At 39.5% G+C, this 12010-nt stretch overlaps 1 protein-coding gene across 1 annotated transcript; it reads left to right on the plus strand.

Annotated features, from left to right (window-relative positions):
- The first annotated feature begins 740 nt into the window (after positions 1 to 740).
- IL1A (interleukin 1 alpha) lies at positions 741 to 10451 on the plus strand. The gene is made up of 6 exons (XM_061210905.1): positions 741 to 787; positions 1760 to 1808; positions 3146 to 3368; positions 5769 to 5942; positions 7970 to 8091; positions 10254 to 10451. Exons 1-6 carry the CDS (start codon positions 741 to 743, stop codon positions 10449 to 10451), a joined length of 813 nt encoding a protein of 270 aa, XP_061066888.1.
- Positions 10452 to 12010: the final 1559 nt, after the last annotated feature.

The raw sequence follows: 12010 nt of genomic DNA on the forward strand, positions 1-12010 counted from the left end.
GCAGACAAAAGGTGAAGAAGGCTGACTGGGGCTATAGTCTCCACACGGAAAGAGAGCAAGTCATTGCACTGTCGCTCGCTCGAGTCAGCAAAGGTATCGTCCTTATCACATCTTTGGCTCTTAAAATATTTTTTTGTTTTTCTCCTTGGCTGTGATCTCTCAAACTGCCTTCTCTGAAGCTAAAGCCTCTTCCTTCCTTTCCCATCCCTCTCTGGTTTGGTGTGTGAGTTAGAATCACAGTCAGATTTCAGAAAATGATTCTCTCTACTGGTGGGAAATTGAGGGACAGAGGAACTGGTTTCATATGAGGGCATTGGAGGGTGCAGCCAAGGCTTTCCTTGGAGGCAATCTCTACAACCAAAAACTATTAGGAGAAAACTGGGAATTTCTAACTCTGTCTCTCTCTTGCATCTGTGTAAGGTAAATATCTCATCCTGGTTGGGGTTTTTTGTTTCTTGTTTTTTACTTATTCAAACTTTCATTGAATGCCTACCATGTGCAGTGCATTGGGTTGGACACATAAGGGTTACCAAGATTCTAAAAGAAGTTTACTGTGTAGCAGAGGAGGCAAATACATATGCAGGTAATTCAAGGGAGTGAAAAGAAGGATGCTGAGTGTGAGCTAAGTCATTCATTAAATGTCTCAAGAAACAAAAGGGGAGGTGGTTCTCCTTGCTGGCATCTGGTTCAGAGGCTGGCAGGGCTGACAGCTACTGGTGTTCTCTGTTGCAGAAGTGAAGATGGCCAAAGTCCCTGACCTCTTTGAAGACCTGAAGAACTGTTACAGGTAGGAAAGAGATTCTGTTTCTTGTGATTTAATGAGGGGTTCAAGGCACATTAGAATCCAGCTGGGATTACTGTAACCAGCATGGGGCCAGACCCACAGAGGCTGTAAAGGTGTGTCCTACCTCTGAAGTCAGGGCAGGTTCAGTGAAGACCCAGGGAAACAGCATCCAGCATGTAAACTGAGGTGAAATTGACAGGGAGGCAGTCATTTCAGAAAGATCACTTTTAAGGTCTGCTGAGTCCTAGTGGTTTTCAACATCTACTTAAACACAGCTTCAGTCTGGTTCACATGCCCTGATACAGTAAGGAGTTTTAATGGATTGTCAGAAAGAGAAACCTTTCTCAGGAAAACCTCTTGATCTCAATCTGGAATAGGAAATGGCTTCACAGCAATTTGAGCATATGAAACATACACAGTCAATCTCATTCAGACATAGGAGAAAGATAATGAATAAAAAGTTAAAATTATAGAACACTTTAAACCAACATGGTATTCCCATTACCTATTAAGATACACTAACCACAAACTAGACTATGGAAATGTTGCCTGGATATTTTGCAAAGTATAAATTATTAAATCTGTTTTAGTAAATACATGAAAGCAAAGTGTAACCTATAACCTATTTGGTTCAAATTTAAATGAGGTGCTTCAAGAGTATTTCTTCTCTCTTGAGGAGCTTAAAATTTTTCCCCGAAATTCAATTACAACTCTTCAATTGGTTAGCCAAGCCTTGTTTTTATAGATAGAGCACAGGTAGAGTTCAAGGCCTGGCCCTATGATTACTAATTCCAAATTATCAGGTACAAATTACTGTATGGGTGTGTATGCACAGAGGTCCTTAATTTTCAAAGATGACAGTAATGGCCGTGTGTGTGTGTGTTACCCAAAGCTAATATGGTTATTAAAATATGTTGCCCAGTGACTGTAGTGATATAACAAACAGAATTAAATTCTCATCCTCTTGTTTAACAGTGAAAATGAAGAATACAGTTCTGAAATTGACCATCTGTCTCTGAATCAGGTAAGCAAATGACTGTAATTCTTATGAGATTGCTGTGTTTACGCAGTATTTTCTCTACTAGTATAACAACGGCTTGAATCTTAGATGCTTTTGTTTTACCTTCACTAGAAGTCCAGAGACATGCATTTCTTCATTATAAGTGAGACCAACTGCCTCTTTGCACTAACAGTTGATGGCATCGTTCATGGTCACCAGGTTTTCCCAGAACAGAGCAGAACTAACCTGAAACTCCAAGAATGGAGTCTCCTGGGTCAGCTTTCAATCAGAATGTTGGTTATGCCATCCTGGGACAGCCCCTTTGGGCCACTTCACCAGGGGTCTGTCTCCTTAAGTGACGTGTTGTTGACACCTTCTCTAACACCAGCTCCAGAGATTAGAGATAGCCCTCTAAGTGTAATAGCCCATGAAGCTGAGGTGGAGGAAGCAGACCAATTGAAAGTAAAAAATCTGCAGCCATTCACATACTGTGTTATTTTGCTAGGAGACCACAAATAGGTACTGCTTTGTGTGTCTTCGGTACTGGTTCTAAAAGCTATACCTAGAGGAGTATTTCTAAAATATTTGAGCATTGTCAAGTAGATGTTTAACCTCCTGAGGGGGAACTAACTGGAAGGCTACCACTCACTAAGATCACTTGTAGACCTGTTTCATTACAACATGTCATTTTTTTTACTGAAGTATACTTGATTTACAATATTGTGTTAGTTTCAGGAGGAGAGCATAGTGATACAGTATTTTTTTCTGATTATTTTCCATTATAGGTTATTACAAGATACTGAATATAATTTCCTGTGCTATACAGTAAATCCTTGTTGCTTACCTATTTTATGTATAGTAGTTTGTATCTATTAATCCCATATCCCTAATTTGTCCCTCCCCCCTTACCTCTCCCCTTTGGTAACCATAAGTTTGTTTTCTACATCTGTGAGTCTATTTCTGTTTTGTATATAGGTTCATTTGTATTATTTTTTAGACTCCACATATAAGTGATATCATATAGTATTTGTCTTTCTCTGACTTACTTCACTAAGTATAACAAGATCTCATTTTTGAGTCTGTGGTTGGATGACAAAGACCTTCCCAGAGATCACATCTTTTCAGGGAAATCCTGAAAGGAGGGATGGGAGGAAGTGGGTAAAGAGGAAGGAGGCAGAGGAAAAGGAAAAGGGGAAGGAGAAAGGAAAGGAGGAAGGAGGGAAAGACTAATGAAACATGGGTTACCTAAGACCAAAATGGACATCCTTCTCTCTAAGTCTGGTGCATAAAACTCCTACTATAAAGGAGTCTCATTCTATGGCCATGGGCAGCCTCTCAGTTTCCATTTTCCTTCCTCACAGAAGTCCTTCTATGATGCAAGCTATGAACCACTTCATGAGGACTGCATGGATAAATTTATATCTCTGAATACCTCTGAAACCTCTAAGACATCCAAGCTTACCTTCAAGGAAAATGTGGCGATGGTGTCAGCCAACGGGAAGATTCTGAAGAAGAGACGGTTGAGTTTAAATCAGTTCATCACCAATGATGACCTGGAAGACATTACCAAGGATACAGAAGAAGGTAAGGGGTCAAGTGCAATAATATCTTTGTTTTCTATTTTTAAGCAAATGGGGACAGCAGAGTACAGGGGAAAATAAAACCTTGAGTAACAAGAGGGCAACCAACCATTCTCTGGTAACTATAAGAAAGGAAAATTAATTTTTATCCTTCTCCAGCGGGAAGAGGTCAGCAGTGGCTTGAGTTTAGCATACCTGCTCACAGACTCACTTCGCGGCCATATTCTTAAGGTCATGTGACTTTTAGCCTTTCGACAGAAAGCAGTTATATACTGTCAGTGGGTGACTTCCACTGTGGAAGTTATGCTCCTCCACATACTAATTATGTCTCCTTGGGCAAGTTACTTAACCTTTCTGTACTTCAGTTTCCTCTACTGTAAAATGGAGATAATCAGAGCCCCTAACTGTTGTGAAGATTAAAGGGGTCGATACTTGCAAGCTTCTGGACTGAAATAATGCCTGGCACATAGAAAATACCTAAAAAATGTTAGCTATTATTGTTATTATTAGTATTATTACTACTACTATTTTGTTAATACTACCAACACTACTAACTTATTAATGGCTGCATTATCTCTAACCTTCACAACAATCCTACATTCTTGTTTTATATATGAGAGAACTAACCTGAGTGAGATAGTGACCTGCCCAAAATCTCACAGTGTGTAAGTAGTAAAGTGTTAAACCAAATCAGTTCTATCTGACCATAGAAGTCATGATTTTTCTCCCATGCCTTCACTATACAAGCCTCCACATGAAATATAAACCTAATATTTTTAAAGTAACAGCTAAACATTAACACATGTTCACCTAGAAAATTGGAAAATACAAGAAAATACAAGAATGAAAATTAAAACCACTCATACTACCCCTCAGAGTTTACCACTGCCAGCACTATGTTACTTTCCTTAAAGTCTTTTCTATGTGCATACACACACAGGAATATACGTGTTAAACATTATTAGGTCAATTACATACAATTTAATATCCAACTTTTTTCATTTGTCAATAAATAAAAGACATTTTAGAGCTCCAGTTTTTTACCATTATAAGTAATGTGACAATGAATAGCCATATCAGTAAATCTTCATTTCTATCATTTATTTCCTTAGAATAAAAAATTCCTGGAAGTAGAATTATTCAGAGCCATGAGGATTTGTGAAGCTATTGACACATACCCCTCTTCAGAAAGGTGGTAGATAGAAAAAACAAAATTAAAAACATTTTTTTCAAAAAATAAAAAGAAAGGTGGCAGACTATGGAGAACAGTATGGAGGTTCCTTAAAAAACTAAAACTAGAACTACCATATGACCCGGCAATCCCACTACTGGGCATATACCCTGAGAAAACCATAATTCAAAAAGAGTCATGTACCACAATGTTCACTGCAGCACTATTTACAATAGCCAGGACATGGAAGCAACCTAAGTGTCCATCGACAGATGAATGGATAAAGAAGATGTGGCACATATATACAATGGAATATTACTCAGCCATAAAAAGAAACGAAATTGAGTTATTTGTAGTGAGGTGGATGGACCTAGAGTCTGTCATACAGAGTGAAGTAAGTCAGAAAGAGAAAAACAAATACCATATGCTAACACGTATATGTGGAATCTAAAAAAAAAAAAAAAAAAAAAAAATTTTCTGAAGAACCTAGGGACAGGACAGGAATAAAGATGCAGATGTAGAGAATGGACTTGAGGACACGGGGAGCGGGAAGGGTAAGCTGGGACGAAGTGAGAGAGTGGCATGGACATATATACACTACCAAATGTAAAATAGATAGCTAGTGGGAAGCAGCCGCATAGCACAGGGAGATCAGCTCGGTGCTTTGTGACCACCTAGAGGGGTGGGATAGGGAGGGTGGGAGAGAGATGCAAGAGGGAGGAGATATGGGGATATATGTATATGTATAGCTGATTCACTTTGTTATAAAGCCAAAACTAACACACCATTGTAAAGCAATTATACTCCAATAAAGATGTTAAAAAAAAAAAAAAAAGAATGGTGGCAAACATTTAGACCTGCACCTCAGTGACATATAAAATTCCTAGTGGATTCATTTTTTTCTCAGAGTGCATTCATTTGAAAATATAGGTGGAGAATACAAGGAGTCTTCCTGGTTACTTACAAACCTCCAAACAACCAAAAAAGTTGTACAAGTAATCTCTTAAAAATAAAAACTATTGCCTGAAGAATCGAAGTTTAAAAAGAAACAAATCAGTAACCACAGGGATAATCCTAGAACCAATTCTGCTGACAGGGTGATTTCACTTCTCTCTCAGTTTGCTCACCTAGACTGGGATATTCTTCATGTCCCTTCAATAGCTTGTATTAGAGCACTTATATCATCTATGTTTGTACTTGGACATTAATCTGAGCTCGTGATAACGGTTTTAGAAATCATCAAGCCCAGATCAGCACATTCCAGCTTCCAGAGGAACATGAAATACAACTTTGTGAGGGTCATCAGACAACAATGCATTCTGAATGACGCCCTCCATCAAAGTATAGTTCAAGATTCGTCGGGTCAATACCTCACGGCTGCTGCATTAAATAATCCGGATGAGGCAGGTAAATGGACAATTCTGTCATCTTCCCCCACCCTTTTAATTTCTATATTTCTTTTAAGCTTTCTGCTTTTAACGAATAAACCTCTCTAGATTCCTGGCTTTGCACGATTTATCTAGAATAGGATGAAGCACATCACACCCCGTAAAAATTCTGGGCAAGGACAGGAACTTCAGCCAAATCTGGAAGCTTTAACAAGAGAGAGGTGTCTCAGCTATGAAAGCTCTAAGTGCAGTATAAAGCTTTCTGAGATACTATCTCCTTTGGTTCTCTGAGATAGTCTTATCCTTGATTCTAAAGGTAAATAAATGGAGCCTCAGAAATATTCAGTGACTTATGCAAATGTACTCAGAAGCCAATCAGGAGCCTGCTGATCAAACTTCCAAATAACACCAAACTAGGAAGAATCATTATCTTTTATTTATTTATTTTTTTATTTTTTATTTTTTATTTTTCCGCTGTGTTGGGTCTTCGTTGCTGCGCACGGTCTTTCTCTAGTTGCGATGAGCGGGGGGCTACTTTTCCTTGTGGTGCTTGGGCTTCTCATTGTTGTGGCTTCTCTTGTTGCAGAGCACGGGCTCTAGTAGTTGCAGCATGTGAGCTCAGTAGTTGTGGCACACGGGCTTAGTCACTTCGCAGCATGTGGGATCTTCCTGGACCAGGGCTCGAACCCGGGTCCCCTGCATTGGCAGGCGGATTCTTAACCACTGCGCCACCAGGGAAGCCCAAGAATCATTATCTCTGATAACATAATTGTGAGACAAAGTAGCCAATAAGCTGCAAATATGTTCTGAAGAATGAAATTTAGGATGCAAGAAATTTTGTCACAACGATCCAATTTCCATGGTGTACATATTTTAGCTTAAGGACAGGTCATCAGTAAACAAAATTATCTTCAGAGATCCAAAGAGGCTACTTTGTGATAAACAAGCAGGGCTCTTTCTGATTGGATATATTTCAGCTAACATGCTTTCCACTCTAAGACATTTACAAATTATTTTGTGTTCTACTTTCCTACTTAATATTATTTCACACAATTTTCCCACATATTGACAGAATATATGTATTTGCCATTTTTAATGGCACTAGAATATTCGATCATGTTGCTATGCTGGTGCCTTGGGTTTGCTCTAAACAATTCAGTTGCAAATGTCTTTGTTTAAATTATTTCTTTCTCTATGAGCTTATTTCTTTGGAACGTATCCCAGATGCTGGATTTCTAGGCATAAATAATTTTACAGCTCTTATTAAGCATTGTTCTCTAACGAAAACTGAACTACTTTTCACTATCCTTAGCAACATATGAGTGTATCAGCTTCTAAAGCCCTCCATTTTACTCATGACTTCACAAATTCCAGGGTCTTATCCCACTAATATAATTATAAGAGAGTCAATAAATATGCAGCCTCCAAGCATTCATTCAACATAGACAATTCTAAAGCCATTAACCAAGTATTTACCTGCTTAGTGAATAAGGCAGACATCGTGAAGGATACAAAGATGTATAAATTCCATTCCTGACCTTCAGGTACTTACACCGTAGTTGGGGACATAACTGCACACACACACACAGAGCATCTTTTTTTATATATATATAAATTTATTTCTTATTTATTTATTTTTGGCTGCATTGGGTCTTCGTTGCTACGTGCGGGCTTTCTCTATTTGTGGCGAGTGGGGGCTACTCTTCGTTGCGGTGCACGGGCTTCTCATTGCGGTGGCTTCTCTTGTTGCGGAGCACGGACTCTAGGCACGCGGGCTTCAGTAGTTGCAGCACGTGAGCTCAGTAGTTGTGGCTCGCGGGCTCTAGAGCACAGGCTCAGTAGTTGTGATGCACAGACTGAGTTGCTCTGAGGCATGTGGGATCCTCCTGGACCAGGGCTCGAACCCGTGTCCCCTGCATTGGCAGGCGGATTCCCAACCACTGCGCCACCAGGGAAGCCCACACACAGCATCTTCATAAACACTTGATTTTACACAAATACAATGGATTTACTTTTTTTTTTTTTTTTGGCTTTTCTCTTTGCCAGTGAAATTTGACATGTGTGCTTATACACCAGAAGAGGATCATCAATGTCCTGTGACTCTAAGAATCTCAGAAACTCTACTGTTTGTGTGTGCTCAAAACGAAGACGAACCCATATTGCTAAAGGTCAGTTGTTCTCAGTCTCCAATTTACCTTCATTTACAACCCATGCATTTGTAGATGATCCCGAGAGGCAGACACCCCTAGCAGGATGGCACAGTCCTCTTTTCTTCCTACCACAGTCCTACCTGCCCACCTGCCTTCCCATCCTACTTCTTACCCACTACATTCAGAGGCAGTTCTAGGCAGGATCTGTGAGAGAGCAAGATGGAGGTGGCAAAATTACCTAAAAGGCATCTTTCTTCTTTCTCTTTTCCCTGCCTGGTCCTATTCACCTCCTATCCCTGGACATCTGTTTATTCCATCCCTCTTTGAGCTTTACTGACATCTACTATCTGACCTACGTGACAGTAGGCTTTAGGACAAGGGGGCCTGCCTCCAAGAGTGTCAAATAAGCCACTGAGATCACAGAGGATTAATCACCTGCCAGTGGGTACGAAGCAAAAGCTGGGAGCCAAGCCTCAAACCCTGGCCTTCTGACTGCAGTGGCTCTCTCTCTTCACTGGTGCCAGTTTTCTCTCTCATCCCAGCCTCATCTCTACTACCACATTCCCCTTCAAACATACAGACACACACACATGCCCACTAGAGCCAAATGTTTTCTCCACTGATTAGTAGGTGACCCTTATTCAGTAAATGTGTAATCCAACCCCTGCTCCCACCCTAACTAGGATTTATGTGGATGCATGTGTCTCTCTTCCTGCATCAAGTCAGATGAAAGTGATGTCTAGAGAGTAGGGCAGTAGCTTCATTCGTGAATTCATTCAACAAACGTTGTTTATTGAGAGCCTTCTATTTTTCGAGCAGTGTCAACAGCTCAGTAGACGGTGGTGAGCCAAAGCCTTATAGAACTCACTCTTCTGAAGGGCACGGACAATAGACGAGCCAAACAACCAGCAAAAAGTGCAAGATGCTGTAAAGCCAATGAACAGGGTGCTGAGATAGAGAAAGTGAGAGCATGCTTTTTAGACAGAGCTCCCTAGAGATGAGAGCTGCTGATAGGAGGGAGCATGCCATCGGGGGGGGGGGCATTCCAAACAGAGGGATCTGAGTGCACCCAGCCCTAGAGCTTTACAAGGCCAGCTTCAAAGATCAGAAGGGACACCCAAGGAGCTGGGACACCCTGAAAAAAAGGAAAGACAAGTAGAGGAAAGGACTTCAAACAGGGAAGTATCCTGACTTTACTTATATTTTCTAACTCAGAGAATAGATCAGAAAGGAGGCAATAGAGAAAATCCAATTAAGATGTGGTAGTAACAGTCGGGGTGGGCGGGGGGTGGGAGTTGTGAGACAGGCGGAAAGAAGGAGACAGAATCTGGTTATATTTTGGAGATAGAACCAACAGGAGGAAGAGGGGAAAACTGGGAGAGAAATAGGTTTGAGAAATAAAATCCTTTTTGACATTGAAAAACCCAAGGAAACCTCAAAAGGGTATTTAATTCTTTTCAATTAAAAGAATACAGAAGAAGCATCTTAAGTTAGAACTTGAATTTTGTTTTTCCATGAAACTACTGTTAAATTTTTTTCATACTCACAAGAGGAACAAGAGGAGTGTCGTCTAAAGGGATCACAATTTTCAAAAAATTGTATTGAAAGGATTCAGCTTCTGACATGTCTGGGAAGTTTTTTGTGTGTGTGTATGTGTGTGTGTGTGTGTGTGTGTGTGTGTGAGATTTGGGTTTCTTTAGTCTTCAATTATTGACTTAAATACAGAGATAAACATGTCTAAATTCTAAATTTTTTTCCCAAAGTATGTTTTGCACATTTAGAGGTCAAAAGGTTTCCAGGTCTTAGCGTCCCTAGTGCTCATATCTGATGCAAAATGCTCTATTCCCACGTTCAGGCAGGACAAGAAGAATGTTTCACCCTACCTGTGAGGATACAGTGAGACACTAGTGTCTTTGGCGATCTTCATGATGACATTGGATTTCTCTCCAGTTAACTGAGGAAATCAATTACTATGAATAGATGGGGCCATACATCTAACAGGCATGTAATAAATGCTTTCTGAATGAACAAATGAATGAAGAACCTATATCATCATGTTACCTAGTGATAGTCCTAAAGTGCTGTGTTTCTCACGAAGACCAAATGCTAAGGGACTGAGCATCAATTCTTTTTTTAGCATCTTCCTGTTCTCTAACAGATCTTTGTTTTCCTTACCCTAGGAGATGCCTGAGATACCCAAAACCATCGAAGATGAGACCAATCTCCTCTTCTTCTTGGAAGAGCATGGCACTATGTGCTACTTCAAATCAGTTGCCAATTCAGAGTTGTATTTGGCCACAAAGCAAGAAAAACTGGTGCACCTGGCAAGGGGCCTGCCCTCTATCACTGACTTTCAGATGTCGGAAAACCAGCCTTGACTGTGGAGTCTACTTACTTGTGAAGTGTTGACAATCTGTGTGTACCATGCACATGGAGGAGTCAAATCCTGCACCCTTAGTCACTTGCTGAGCATGTGCTAAGCCTTTGTAATTCTAAATGAATATTTACTCTCTCTGTAAGAGAGGGCACAAAGTCTAGTAGAACTAACACTAACATATAATGTTGTTTGTTATTTAAAGAACCCCCTATGCTTTGCAAACTACCAATCATTTTAATTATTATTATATTATATTATTGTATTATTATACAATCTTGGGAGGGCCAGGGCTACTGACCGTGGCTACCAAAAAGGCTCTACCCATATTACAGATGGGTTAACTAAGGCATAAGAATAGTAAGAAATACCCACAATAGCATTTGGAATGAGAAGCAATGGGCACAGGATTTCATTCCAACTGCTTAGCTTCTGCTTTTAAGTTGCTGATGGACCCTTTATCAAATACTGTAAGTTTCTGGGACCTCAGTTTGATCATCTTCAAAATGGAGGGAATGATGGCTATATCCTTCCTGCCTCAACAGTATTTTACGCCAATCCATGAGCTCGTTTTAGTAAAATACTTCTTGAAGCTGAGCCTCAAGAAGAAGGCAAAGCATGCAATGTTATTTTAAATTATTATTTATTATACTTATATATTTATAAATATTATTTCTAAGATAATTGTAACATATTATTATATTTATGGCAATTCTTTGCAATCTCTGAGTATGCCCGTGTATCTTCAACAACAGTAGACAGTGTTTTCCAGGCTGAGTGAGTTTCAGGTACTAAGGCACTTTGATCCAAGTTGTGCTTTTTCCATTGCTGTGAAGCTCTGTATTCTAGTACCTGGGAGTTCTGTAATTATGATAATAAATTTATATTAATTACCTTGTTCGTTTGAACTGATAATTGGCCAAAATCTTTCACTCCTCTGCCTTTGTCACTCTTGTGTCATTCAATTTCACCTGCTCTCAAGTCCTACTAGCTAAAATGGGATGAACCTAACTTTGGCAACCACAGGACAACTGTTATCTCAACTTTCTTTTCTGGAACATAAGCAACGTTTCTTCTAGGTTCTAAAAGTTGTGATCCAATCGTAGTGTTACATTACCATCAACAATGTGAACTGATACATTATTATCAATCATAATTGAATATAATTTAGAAAAAGTAAATCTGGCACATAATTACGTGTTGTGTTAATCATTATTTTACAGCATGGTAATTAGGAACAGATAATAAAAGTAAATAACTATAAGTAGTGTTACAAAACCATACCAAGATTTTATGGTTTTTCTCTCCCCTTTGTTAGCTTGCCAGTATGCATAAAAGGCATAAGAATGATAATATTTCCAGGTTCATTTAAAGCTCATATTACACACAACACATGTGTTCATATGTCCATACAAACTCACACATTCAGAGCCACATTAAGGACTAATCGATCCTTTTGGAAAGCATAGATACAAAGTATGTTGAGTTGGAAAAAGTTGAAATCAAGAGAACTTGGAATTAGATGTGGGAAGTAGTGGAGAAGGAATAGTCCAAGATGACTTT

The sequence above is a fragment of the Eubalaena glacialis genome, chromosome 14, assembly GCF_028564815.1.
Source record: "Eubalaena glacialis isolate mEubGla1 chromosome 14, mEubGla1.1.hap2.+ XY, whole genome shotgun sequence".
Lineage (NCBI taxonomy): Eukaryota > Metazoa > Chordata > Mammalia > Artiodactyla > Balaenidae > Eubalaena > Eubalaena glacialis.